Source organism: Neltuma alba, unplaced genomic scaffold (assembly GCF_004799145.2).
Source record: "Neltuma alba isolate B1F8T4 unplaced genomic scaffold, ASM479914v2 tig00013476_pilon, whole genome shotgun sequence".
In the NCBI taxonomy this organism is placed as follows: domain Eukaryota; kingdom Viridiplantae; phylum Streptophyta; class Magnoliopsida; order Fabales; family Fabaceae; genus Neltuma; species Neltuma alba.
Genome location: NW_021637709.1, coordinates 19,183 through 33,769, shown reverse-complemented (window position 1 = coordinate 33,769; position 14,587 = coordinate 19,183). Strand labels below are relative to the sequence as shown.

Below are 14,587 nucleotides of genomic sequence, written 5' to 3'. Positions count from 1 at the left end.
CCAAGTCTGAGAGATTTTCAATTTAACTTGTGAATAGTATAATTTATTACTCCTCCGGTCCTAATTATAAGACCCAATTGACTTATTTGAGGAGATTAAGGAAGTAAGTTAAGTTGGTTATTTATAATAAATAAGTGTTGTCATTCCTAAAATATCCTTGCTAATTAAGTATATTGGCTAAAAGTATCATTATTAGAAGGATTATCTTGGAAAAAAAATGCATAAATATAAGAGACAAAATGGATTGGGGTCTTATAATTAGGACCAAATAAAAAGTCAAATGGAGTCTTATAATAAGGACCGGAGGAGTATAAATTTAATGATATTGGAAGGGAAATTTATGGATTTTGTTAATATTAGTAAAAATGAGCACTTTTTAATCAACTTAGAATTGGTCACCTCCACAGAGTTAATGAGTAGGATGAATCAATAATAATGTCCGTAAAAAAATTGAGAAAGAAATAAAAAAAATTCTTAATAATAATTTTGCATGATCACCGTGAACACGCAAACATGCTTTCCTCTCCAATTATCATGAAACCACATGCACGAAGTTTTATCGTATACTACAAGCTCAATTAGAAGTAGATGATGCCTGAGGCGAGGGCGGCGAATCGGAGTGTAGATGCGTCGCTGGACCCTGAAGCAGTAGAATCGAAGGCACCGGGAGGCACAGGTCCGCCCATAGGAGCGGCGACGACGCTGTCAGGGGAATCGGCAGCTTCTAGGACTCCAATGGCTCCTTCGGTCGGAGGCTCGGCGAGGTCGGCCTTGGAGTTGTTACCACTAGAGGAAGACGGAGCTGGAGTGGAATTGGTTGCCACGACGGCAAGCCTGAACGACGGTGATCAAGAGGAAAGCGAGGACCACAACCTGACGAGCACTTTCATACTTTAGGGAATGAGATATAAGCACATTTATTATCAATTTATAATTAAATAATTTACCAAATTTTTTTAACCCACCTAAATTAATTATCGAGATAAAACTCTTCTCATATATATTATAAAATTACTTTTAAAATTATGATTTTGTTTCTACTCAGACACTCCTAAAAATGAAAACATTAAAATTATGAGGAGAAGAAAAAGTAATAGGTTACTTTTACATGACATCTTATCATTTGGACGCAAAAATAAAGTCTTCTCTATAAGACACATTATGTACATACCGAAGAAGGGATCATGCATCAATATATATGCATTAATTCTATCTTGTTGTTTCTCTTCGGTTTCTCATAAAATTTTAGCATATGCTCGCTCTTGCCCATAATATAAGTAATTTTTATAAAAATTTATTGGTCTACAATATACTCCTTATTATAAATGAACAATATTTGACCGTAAATATAAGTAATCAATTCACTCAATAATTGCTATTTTGCAAACCTACTCTTATTGCTGGTAAGGAAAAAAAACCTACTCTCATTATTAATTACGTTTAGTGTTAATATGGTCATCAGACTCCGTATTTCTCTATCTATTACATCATTTAAGTTGGAAATAAACTTGAAAAAATTTAATTCAGGACAAGTTTAATACTAGCTCCGATTCTTAATATAAAACATAGTTTGACTTTTATTTTGGTTCTAAATATAAGACCTCGATTCCTTTCCTGAATTGGATTAGTCGGTTGCTAGGATATTTAGTTATAAGATCCAGAAAAAAACTAAAACTTTGAGGCACATCAATTTCGCTGTATCTCATGTTATGACCATACACTTTGGTACTTAATTGGAATGGCAGTAGAATTTTTTTGAAGTAGTTTTTCAGTCTTGATTACATACCACGTAAATAGATGGGGGATAAATATAACTGGCTCGTATAGACGTTGCTTCTTTTGCACTTCAACTTTTAGTTGAACCACATATTCTTTCCCACAAAGGTTGTCTCAATTACACTAATTAAATTTGGCGGGGAAAATGTGTTAGTTTTAATTTTTCATTTCTGTAATTTTGCCAGATTGATGCGAAAGCAAGATGCTGAAGTAGTACTTAATTAACTAAATATTTATAAAGAGCAGAAAAAGAATAAAAAGAAGTAAAGAACACGTAAAAATAGTGTCATGTCTGTACGCACATTTCATTAACTGTCACTCTAGAATGAATCTTTTCCAACACGTAGGAAATAATATTAAAAACATTTTTAACAATTTATGAGATTATTATCAGTCCAATCCTAAACATAGGTGCTAATTTAGAATTAATTTTGGTTTTAAATATAATATTTTAATTCATTTTATCTTTCATATTTATTATTTTTTTAAAATAGTTTAATTAATTTATAAATTGATCTATAATCTGATGTTGCACAATCATATTTTAGGGAGTGAAATATAACCACATTTATTATAAATTTATAATTAAATAATTTACCAATTTTGTTAACCCACGTAAATTAATTAAATGAATATTCATTTTAGGAGGTGTTCAGTTTCTCCGAAAGTGCTTAAAAGCACTTTCATTCAAGTCGAGATAAAACTTTTCTCACATATTATAAAATTATTTTTAAAACCATACTTTGGTCTCCATTCAAACACTCTTAAAGATGAAAAGAACATTAAAATTATGAGGAGAAAAAAAGTAATAGATTATTTTTACATGACACCTAATATTTGGACACAAAAATAAAGTCTTCTGTATAAGACACATTATATACCGGAGGGATCATGCATCAATATATGCATTAATTCTATCTTCTTGTTTCTCTTCGGTTTCTCATAAAATTTTAGCATATGCTCTCTCTTGCCCATAATTTAAGTAATTTTTATAAAAATTTATTGGTCTACAGTATACTCCTTATTATAATATATAGGATTTTAAGAACAATATCTGATCCTAGATATAAGTCATCAATTAACTTAATAATTACTATATTTCAAACCTACTCTTGTTTCTGGTAAGGAAAAAAAACATACTCTTGTTACTAATTACATTTAGTGTTAATATGGTCATCAGACTCCGTATCTCTCTATCTAGTGCATCATTTAAGTTGGAAATAAACTTGAAAAATTTTAATTTAGGACAAGTTTAATACTACCTCCGATCCTTAATATAAAATGTAGTTTGATTTTTATTTTGATCTTAAATATAAGATTTTAATCCACTTTGTCTTTTATATTTATGCATTTTTCTCAACGCAGTTCTCCTAATAATGGTAACTCTAGCCAATACACTTGATTAATAAGGATATTTTAGGAAAGACAACACTTATTTATTACAAATAACTAATTTAACTTATTTCTTTAATTTTCTCAAATTAGTGAACTAGCTCTTATAATTAAGACCGGAGGTAGTACTTTAACTGTTATTATTTCTTTGTATGTGAGAATTAGGGAATATTTGGGCAGAAACCAAATCATTATTTTAAAAATAATTTTACAATTTATGAAGTAAGCATGTGAGAGAAATTTTATTTCGATTTACATGAAAATATTTTTTAAAAGTGTCTTTGGGGATTTTCAAACACCGTCTAGTTCAAAATACCTTATAGAAAAGACTAGAAGGAGTAAACCATTTAGAGAATAATTCATTTTTATTTGTCAATTTTGCTTCTATAATTAATACTTAAATATTTCTTTTTATACTCTTCTGGTCCTTAGTATAATACCCATTTAATTAATTTGATTAAATTAAAGAAGTTCGGTAAGTTAGTTAATTATAAGAAATATAACATGTTTTTTCTAAAATACCATAATCATTTTCTTTAATATCTTCTCTCCCTCTTTTACTTGATTATGGTTGAAGGAGATCTATAGAGGTAATTTAGGAAAAATTAATAAATATGAGAAATGGGTCTTATATTTAGAACCAAAATCAACTCAACAATTAGATCTTATATTAAGGACCGAAGGAGTTTTTTTTTCCTCCTTCACGGCGTCATTTAATATGAATAAATTTGAGACTGATTTAACAAACCATTATTCTTTAATTTGGTTTTAATGAAATGGTTAAAGTGAATTGTACAGTGAGGATGGGGAATATCAGCTTTGCCTGTAGGGGCACGCCACTTGTGTGAGGTATAAATATAATGCTTTCTGCTTTCAATTATTCTTGCCTCTTAAACACTTTAATTTTTAACCTTTATTCAGATTAACGCTATCCCCAAACCCCCACCTATATACATATATATATTTATTTATTTATTTTCAGATCTGAAGCTAAATACAAAAGTGATCTCATTGTGCTTTTGTGTGTCTTGATCACTTCATTCATAAATTCTTACTATTGACCAAATGGATTCTCCATGTCCACTTGGTTATCAAGAGAGCAGCAGTGATGAAGGAAGAACAACCTTAGCTCTTCGCATGGAGACCAGGAAACTATCACGGTTCATATCGCGGCGTAAACGGGACAAGGCAGTTGAGTTATGTACGCGCAATCCGAGGCTCCTGAGACAAGGGATGACGAACTCGAAGGACACCGCCTTGCATGTGGCCATCAACGAGAACAAAGTTGACGTCGTGGAGAAGTTGATCGGTATAATCGAGGGTAAGAAAACAAACCAGGCTCTGATAGCACAGAATAAGAAGGATGAAACCCCTCTGCATTGCGCGGCCGCGAGAGGGTCCGTGCGAATGTGCGAGCTGATCCTCCGTGCAGGAAGCAACATGGATGAGGATCTGCTAGGTATTCCCAACAAGTGGAATGAGAACCCGATATTCGTCGCGGTTGTCCATAACCGTAAACTAGCCTTCATCTACCTCTACGATGCTGCATGTAAAAAAGGAGAAGACCCATGGGATTTGTACCGATACTTGGTTATTAGAGACCCCTATGGTAGAGGTACTCATGCAAATACTGTGCTTCACTCGGCCAGTAGGAGAGAGCACTGAGGTGAGCATCACTATCTCTCTTTTTTTTCCAAAAAAAAAAAAGAAGTGAGATTCAATCTGCGATCCGTGACTTCTATGTCAATAAGTTATAAGGCCATTACTGTTAGTGGCTCCTGTGACGGTATATATATGTATTGATTATTTTATATAGATTTGGCATTCTACATCATCAACAAGTGCCCAGAGCTTTCGCAAAGCTTCAATGCGAAGGGAGTGAGTCCTCTTGAGCTGCTGGCCAGAACACCTTCTGTGTTTTGAAGTAGCTACAACCTTTCCTGGTGGAAACATAACATATACTTCTGTAAGTGTGTGTGTGTGTGTGTATCAATATTACTTGCTCGGATTCAATTACATTTGGCCATGTGTTGTATTGAAAAATTTGATATAACATATATAAGGAACTTAACATAAATATCATGCTTCTCTCTCTCTCTCTCTCTATCTGTGTATATACTATATATATTCTCCCTTGTTCAACTTGATAGGTGGGTGGTGTGAATTATTGATAATAAACTGACTAATTAATTTTTCCTTTTTGGTGGCTAGCTAGGTATACAAGTTGATCCACTGAAGTATGATCCTAATCCTACTTCTAAAACAAGTCCAGGTCGTAAAAGCTCCAACATTTTTAGTCTGCGTTCTGCCCATAAAAAGCAAGGTATGTGTTGCGCATGCACGGTAAGAGGGCCCCGAACTCTCCTTCCCTCTCTTTTCCTCACTCCTTAGTTATGTGATGACATGACTCTTAAAGACGGTGTTCTCTTACACAACTCGAACCATATATTTTATATTTTTTACGCGGGTATGTTTTCCAGTTGATCATGATTTGGATCCTCTTCATTTATATATTTATTAATTTCTCTATCAGTGTCACGATCGTAATTTATGCAAAATTAAGTACATATGAGTTATATAAATAGTTTAATTTTTTTAAAAAAGATTTTGTACAATTTATTTGGTTGTCATCTAATCATCATGTATCTCTATCTGATCCAGCAGACAAAAAGGAAGAAGCGGAACCAGTGATGAACCCAAAAAACTCAGTTGCTGAATTTCCGATGTTTGCTGAATTTGGTGGTAATTCATTTTCCCCTTCCCACCAAACTCGTATCGATCATGCCTGGGGTTGGTGTGCCTCATTACCAAAGAGAAAAAGTAAATTAACAACTAAATTTAGTGATGAAATTTTTGTTACTAATGAATTTAATTAGTAACGGAATTTCGTTACTCATCAATTAGCGAAGGGCTTTTATATAACAAAATTTGAAAATTTCATTACTAATTTGTTGTTTTTTAATGTCCATTAATTTCTTCTTTTTTTTTAACGTACCTCTTGTGGTATATGTACCCTATACACTTTATTTTATTATCTATTCATTTTTTATTGAATGTAATCTACTACACAAAATAAAGATATTTTGATTTCTTGTTGGTAGCTCATTCCATACTCATTAAAAAGGAGAGTGTTTATCATAATATGAACCATTCCAATTAATTTTGAATGGTTCAGATTCAATTTTTTTAAAATATTTTATTTAAAGGAGAAATCTAAAAAAGACCTTGAAAATAAAAAAATTATACATAGGGACTCATTACAACATTAGTATTAGTTTTGACAATGATTGATAAACAATTAACGATAATTTTATGAACGGGTCTTTGTATGTAATTTTTTAATTTTGAAGGTCTTGTTTTGTAATTTTTTTTTATTTTAATAGCTTCATGATTTAAAATATATAATATTATAATTGACACTTCAATTTATCAGTAAGAATTTTAAATCTCAATCAGTCTGGTGAAATATTATTTAATCATGTCTAGTAAATTAATAAAAAGAATTGCTTGGTTGATTTCAAAATGATGATTGAATTTAGTATATAATATATTACTGGAATTAAATTAATTAATTAATTAATAGTGGGCAGGTGAGGATCCCATAGACAAGGTTGAGAACATAACAAATAGAGCCCTGTTGGCAGCAGCAGAGACAGGTGTGATAGAAGTAGCGTATAAGATTCTACGAAGATTCCCAGGAATCATCCCTGAAGATACTGTGGGATCAACGAACAAGAATATATTGATGGCGGCTGTAGAGAATCAGCAGACAGAGATATTTGTGGCACTTCGACAACTTATGGTTATGCCATGCAGGTGCAATGTGAAGTGACGTGGTACGAGGTAACTATATATAGTACCCACTCCGCACTTTTAACTAATTCTCACGTATTGATAAATGACCATTTATAAAATTCAATCTCCTTCTCTCTCTCTCTTTTTTAATGGAAGTTTATGTGAGTTGGATTTTAGAGACTCGTTAGGGTCAATATATGCCTTTAGGTTCAAAGATCTAAATTAAACTCATGACTTTAGGGGTGTTTGGCATTCTCAAAACCGCAGTTTCAGAAGCACTTTTCCGCAAAACGAGGTAACCTCCTCTACATATTTATTTCGTAATCCGTAAAAGCACTTCTGAAACCATGGTTTGGTTTCTATCCAAACACCCCCTTTGTGGATTATACATCAAGTACTTCTTACTAATGGGCTTTGTTAAAAATGTGTCCTTGTCTTTTTATTATGAATTTTTCATATTTTCTCGTGGATAAGTGATGCTCCCTCGTGTCCTAAATAGGCATGCTAGATAACTGGTTGAAAAATTAGTCAAATTAATTATTTTGTAAAAAACAATTATGCTAGTTTCTCTATAATACCCTTTTGATTATTATCCCATTAATAAAAACCCCTTTTTCATATATGCAATTAGTAGGAAAGATTTGGAAAAAATTTAAAATTTATAAATTCAGAATAGACAAAGTGAATTAAGCTATTATATTTAAGATCAAAACAAACATTTCAACTATTTTTTTATATTTAGGACTAGACACAGTACAAATCAACTGGTCATTTTGGAAGGTATATTAACATTTAACTAATTTTATTTATTTATTGTAATCTCATTAGAGAACATAGTTAATAAGTACTCTTCTGATCATTAATGTAATATCTAATTATTGAGTTGATCTTAGTTTTAAATATAAGACTTATTTCTCATATTTATCAATTTTTTTTAAATTATCCTATTGATACTTCCTTAACCATAATTAAGTAGGAGAGGGAGGGAAGATATTTATTGAGAAGATACTTATGGTGTTTTAGGAAAAAGCATATCATCTTTTATATAGTTAACTAACTTATCTAATTTTTTTAATTTTATCAAATTAGTTAAATAGGCCTTACATTAAATCGAAGGAGTATAATAAAAAGAATGAGAGGGAGTAGATACCATACGGGTAGACACACATACACACATGCTGTCTCATGGAGTAATACTTCCTTGACTCTTTTTTTAATTTACGAGACAAATTAACATACTTTACACAAATAAAGAAATTTAGTTGAATATCTTTAAAGTAATTTCATTTTTTCCAAATAAAATTATTACTTAATATATATGCGAGCATGCATTCAAATTTATTCACTTAATTAAATTGCAGTATGTGAAATCATTTGTGCCCTCCCACTACCTTTTCCTTAAGAACGAAAAAGACGAAACCCCGGCACAAATCTTCACTAGAGACCACAGAGGTCTGGTGGAAAAGGGCAACACATGGCTTAAGGACACATCTCAATCTTGCTCGGTGGCGGCGGCGCTGGTGGCCGGAGTTTTGTTTGCGACGTCGAGGTCCATCCCCGGAAGCATTGACGCCAAGGGCAAACCAACATTAGAAGGACATCCCGCGTTTCAACTTTTCGCCATCAGCGGACTCATAGGACTCGGATTTTCCGTCACGGCGCTCATCATGTTCCTCTCCATACTTACATCTCGAAAACAACCCATAGATTTCAAAAGGGGTCTGCCATTAAAGCTTCTTCTGGGTTTAAGCTCATTGTTTGTGTCCATTGCTTCCATGTTCATATCTTTCTGTGCTTCACATTTCTTCGTGCTTGAGGACAAGTTCAAGAAAGGAATCTTCCCTCTTTATGCCGTCACTTGTCTTCCTATTTCATTCTATGCCATCGCACAGTTTCCTCTTTACATGAATCTTATGAAAGCCATTGTTAAGGACGTTCCCCAATCCCAAAAATATGTCCAGTTGTGATTGATTAAATCTTTCATGTTGTTATTTTTCTTCACAGATTTTGCGATGTTAATAATGATTGCTTTGTGTTATTGGTTCTGGCTTGTATTTGTGAGTCTCATGAAAAAGAGCAACCTCACATATATGGATATGGATCCTCTCTATTTACAGTCGTTTGAATTTGTCTCAATTCTGAATAGTACTTGTTCGATCAATCTTATATATTACCTTCTTTTCTTAATATAAAAGTTAGTTTTACATTTAGTTTAATCTTAAATTCGACATTCAATTTGATCTAAAATATAAGATTTTAATATACTTTATGCCTTATATTTATCAATTAGGGGGATTCAATTACACCACAAACACACACACACACACACAGGTGATCTATTTAAGAAATTAATGACCCTGTATAATACTTGTGTATACCATACGTGTCTCTTTTACTAAAATTGATTATAAATCTAATTAAGAAAAAAATTGCAAGTATTCATATTTTCATCGACAGCGATAGATGTATACAAGTAAGCCCCATTTGGTGTTATTGTTACTCGTGTTAGTATATCAGGCGTGATGTCAGTATATATTTGATTCTTTATGTTCATATTAATTTTTCATTTGTCTCTTAATAAATTTATACAGTGTATTTCTTGTCCTTCAATCTTAATATCGTTAGTTTTATATATCTAACAAAAAATGATGACTCATCAAACTTAAGTGATAACATGTGCAATTAAACGCTGATAAAGCGTGGTTGCATTTTGAAATTTTAATATAATATTTTTATATTTTAAAGCTTGATGAGTCAGCAAAGATTAAAAGATTAAAAAAAACACTTTAAAAGACATTTAAGGGGGGTGTTTAGTGTGATTGTGCCACAAGGTTTATGGCTATCTAGGATAATTATTTGAATTTTTTTTTTGCCACAATTATTTGAACTATTTAGTTTATAGACATTTCATTTCTATATGATTCTATCATTTTTATTGTGCACAATACTCATATTAAATTTTTTATATTTATTATGTCAAATTCTTCAATCCACTTCCCCACAAGGCAGAGAGAGATGCATTTTAATTTTTACCCATTATTTCTGTATTTTCTCACATAAAATATTTCGCACTTCCCAATTGAATAATTGATCATTGATCAAAAGTGATAGCTTTTTTTTTTTCACTGATGAATAATAAAACATGTGACACTTTAAATGCAATACCATGTGTCTTGATAAAATAAAAAAAAGTGGGGGGCATCGATTGCTAAATATTATTGAGTTTTAAGGTGCTGGTAGTTACTCTTTCCGGGAAATAATTTAGGAACAAAAATTCTCTTTGAACTAAAATCAATATTATGAAGCTAAGTCAAAGTCAATCAAGAAACAACATTACAACGATTTTGACACTTAAAAATGACATTGCTCTGGTAAATAGTCTATGGTGGCCAATACTCTTCTCAAAATGGTCTAAAAGCAATAACATATATTAACCCACTAATAAAGAGTTGGTCTAATATTGTCGGTTTCATTAGATTTTTTTGAGTCTCGAGTTTAAGTCTCGGACGAGACATCTTTGTATGGATGGAAAGCCACGATTTTGAAATTATACTAGTCAGTTTCTCAGATACCTAGTAATAAGACCTTGAGACACATCAATTTCATTGTATCTCATGTTATGATCATACACTTTGGTACTTAATTGGAATGGCGGTAGATTTTTTTTAAAGTAATTTTTCAGTCTTGATTAAATGCCAAATAAATGGACGAGGGAAGTATTCTCTCAATTTTGGGTAAATATAATAACTGGCGCATATAAACGTTTGCTTCTTTTGCACGTCAACTTTAGGTTGAGTCACATATTCTCTCCGGCAAAGGTTGTCTCAATTAAATTTGGCGGGGAAAATGTCTTGGAATTAATTTTTTATTCCTGTAATTTTGCCAGATTGATGCGAAAGCAAGATGCTTAAGTAGTACTTAATTAATTAAATATTTATAAAGAGCAGAAAAAGAATAAAAAGAACACACAAAAGTAGTGTCCTGTCTGTACGCACATTTAAGTAATTGTCACTCTAGAATGAATCTTTTCCAGCACGTAGGAAATAATATTAAAAACATTTCTCACAATTTATGAGATTATTATATCAGTCTGATCTTAAACATAACTACTTTAAAATTAGTTTTGGTCTTAAATATAATATTTTAATTTATTTCATTTTTCATATTAATTATTATTTTTAACTATTTAAATTAATTTATAAATGGATCTACAATATGATGTTGCACAATCATATTTTAGGGAGTGAGATACAACCACACTTATTATAAATTTATATTAATTTACCAAACTTTTTTAATCCATCCAAATTAATTAAATAACTCTTTTGTTTTAGGAGGTGTTTGGTCTTTCCCTGAAAGTGCTTTTTAAAAGTATTTTCACATAAGTTGAGATAAATATCTTCTCACATATTATAAAATTATTTTTAAAACTATAGTTTGGTTTCCACTCAAACACCATTAAACGTGAAAGGAACATTAAAATTATGAGAAGAAAGAAAAGTAATAGATTGCTTTTACATGACATCTTATCATTTGGATACAAAAATGAAGTCTTCGATCTGTATAAGACTCATTATATACCGGAGTGCCCATGCATCAATATATGCATTAATTCTACGTTCTTGTTTCTCTTTGGTTTCTCATAAAATTTTAGCACATGCTTTCTCTTGCCCATAATATAAGTAATTTTTATAAACATTTATTGGTCCACAATATACTCCTTATTATAATTTATAGGATTTTAAGAACAATATTTGATCCTAGATATAAGTAATCAATTAACTCAATAATTGCTATTTTTCAAACCTACTCTTGTTCCTGGTAAGGAAAAAAAACCTACTCTTGTTATTAATTACGTTTAGTGTTAATATGGTCATCAGACTCCGTATTTCTCTATCTAGTACATCATTTAAGTTGGAAATAAACTTGAAATATTTTAATTTAGGACATGTTTAATACTTTAACTGTTATTATTTCTTTGCATTTGAGAATTAGGGAGTATTTGGTGAAACCAAATCATTATTTTAAAAATAATTTTACAGTTTATGAAGTAAGCTAACATTCAAAAGAAATTTTATTTCGATTTAGGTGAAATACGCTTTAAAAGTGTTTTTGGGATTTTCAAACACAGTCTAGTTCAAAATACTTTGTAGAAAAGACTAGGAGTAAAACACTCAGAGAATAATTCATTTTTATTTGTCAATTTTGCCTCTATAATTAATACTTAAATATTACTTTTTATATTTTTTTTCTCTTTCACGGTCTCATTTAATATGAATAAATTTGGGGGGCAAAAATAAATTTGAGACTGACTTAATAAGTTAACCATTATTCTTTGGTTTTGATGAAATGGTTAAAGTGAATTATACTGTGAGGATGGGGAATATCAGCTTTGCCTGTACGGGCACGCCACTTGTGTGAGGCATAAATGTAATGCTTTCTGCTTTTAATTATTCTTGTCTCTTTTTTTTTTTACCAGAATTATTCTTGTCTCTTAAACACTTTAATTTTTGGCCTTTATTCAGATTAACGCTATCCCCAAACCCCCACCTATATATGCATTTTCAGATCTGAAGCTAAATAAATTAGCACTCGAATTGTATTTTTGTGTGAGTGTCTTGATCACTTGATTGATAAATTCTTATTATTGACCAAATGGATTCTCCATCTCCACTTGGTCATCAAGACAGTAGCAGTGATGAAGGAGGAATCGCAGTTCTTCTCATGGAGACCAGGAACCTATCACGGTTCATATCGCGGCGTGATTGGCACAATGCAGTTGAATTATGCAAGCGTAATCCGAGGCTCCTGAGCCAAGGGATGGCGAACTCGAAGGACACCGCCTTGCACGTGGCCATCAACGAGAACAGAGTTGACGTCGTGGAGAAGTTGATCGTTATAATCGAGAGTACGAGAACAAAGCAGGCTCTGATAGCACGAAATAACAAGGGGGAAACCCCTCTGCATTGCGCGGCCGCGAGAGGGTCCGTGCAAATGTGCGAGCTGATCCTCCGTGCAGGAGACAACATGAGTGAGGATCTGCTAGGTATTCCCAACAAGTGGAATGAGAACCCGATCTTCGTCGCGGTTGTCCATAACCGTAAACGAGCCTTCATCTACCTCTACGATGCTGCATGGAAAAAAGGAGAAGACTACGGGGACTTATATCGATACTTAGTTATTAATAGAGGTACTGATAGAGATGCTGAGAGGCATACTGATGCTGATAGCGATGCTGATGCTGATAGGGATGCTGAGGCTGATAGAGATACTGTGCTTCACTCGGCCATTAGGAGAGAGCACCTACGTGAGCATCACTATCCTTTCACGTCTCTGTTTTTTCTTTTCCTTAAAAAATAGTGAGATTGAACTTGCGGCCTCCCACTTTTATGTCAACAAGCTTTGAGGCCATCAATGCTACTCTTCCGGTCCTAAATATAAGACCCCTTTCGTAGTGTCAGTCCTAAATATAAGACCCTTTTTATAGTATAATTTACACTACAAAATGAGTCTTATATTTAGGACAGGATTGGAAGAGTATTTTATATTCATCAGTTGTATTTAGTGGCTGCTGTGACTATATATATGTGTTGATTATTTTATATAGATTTGGCATTCTACATTATCAAAAAGTGCCCACAGCTTTCGCACGAATTCAATACGAAGGGAGTGAGTCCTCTTGAGCTGCTGGCCAGAACACCTTCCCTGTTTAGAAGTAGCTACAACCTTTCCTGGTGGAAACATATCATATACTTCTGTAAGTATGTGGGTGTGTATAATTACATCTTTATATATACATATCAATATTACTCGCTTGGATTCAATCACACATTAAAAATGAGGAGAATTACAATAAAGTCCTAAAAAAATAATTATAAAATAAATTTCAGAAGTTATCATTTCTTATTTTGGAACTTGTCATTATAAACTGTTTAGGTTATTATTAGAACTTTTTAGTAATTATATTTCTTTCTTGGGGCCTTATTGTAATTCTTCCTGAAAAATTTGACATAATATAAATATAAGCAACTTAGCCTAAATATTGTTCTTCTCTCTCTCTTAATTATGCACATATATTCTAGCTTATTAATTAACTAACTTGGTGCGTGGGTGGTATGAATTATTGATAAAAAATTGAATAATAAAATTTTCCTTTTGTTGGCGGCTTGCTAGCTAGGTATACAAGTTGATCCACTGAAGTATGATCCCAATTTTACTTCTAAAACAAGTCCAGATCGTAAAAGCTCCCACATTTTTTGTCCGCCTTCTGCCCATAAAAGGCAAGGTATGTTGCATGCATCGTAAGAGGGCACCGAACTCCCCTTCCTTCTCTTTTACTCAGTTATCCGGTGAAATAACTAACTAAGGACAGTATTCTCTTACCACAACTCAAATCACATGTTTTATACCTTTACATGTGTATGTTTGCCAATTATTCATGATTTAGATCCTCTTCATTTTCATATCTAATTTATCTATCAGTGTCTCGTAGTGTACGCAAAATTGATTAAGTTACATATGAGTTGTATAAAAATTTGAATTTTAACAACCGTACGTGAGTTATATAATTAGTTTAACCTTTTTAAAAAAAAAAAAGATTTTGTACAATTTATTTGGTTGTCAT

At 32.2% G+C, this 14,587-nt stretch overlaps 1 protein-coding gene and 1 long non-coding RNA gene across 2 annotated transcripts; both read left to right on the top strand.

Annotated features, from left to right (window-relative positions):
* The first annotated feature begins 4,233 nt into the window (after positions 1 to 4,233).
* LOC114737643 (uncharacterized) lies at positions 4,234 to 8,930 on the top strand. Its single transcript, XM_028925589.1, has 5 exons — positions 4,234 to 4,783; positions 4,985 to 5,046; positions 5,380 to 5,491; positions 6,759 to 6,970; positions 8,325 to 8,930. The coding sequence occupies exons 1-5, from the start codon at positions 4,234 to 4,236 to the stop codon at positions 8,928 to 8,930; spliced, it is 1,542 nt and encodes a 513-aa protein (XP_028781422.1).
* Positions 8,931 to 13,216: 4,286 nt separating this feature from the next.
* Positions 13,217 to 14,294, top strand: LOC114737645 (uncharacterized). The gene is made up of 3 exons (XR_003739459.1): positions 13,217 to 13,270; positions 13,571 to 13,720; positions 14,141 to 14,294. It is a non-coding gene; the product is annotated as an uncharacterized LOC114737645 (long non-coding RNA).
* The last annotated feature ends 293 nt before the right edge of the window (positions 14,295 to 14,587 follow it).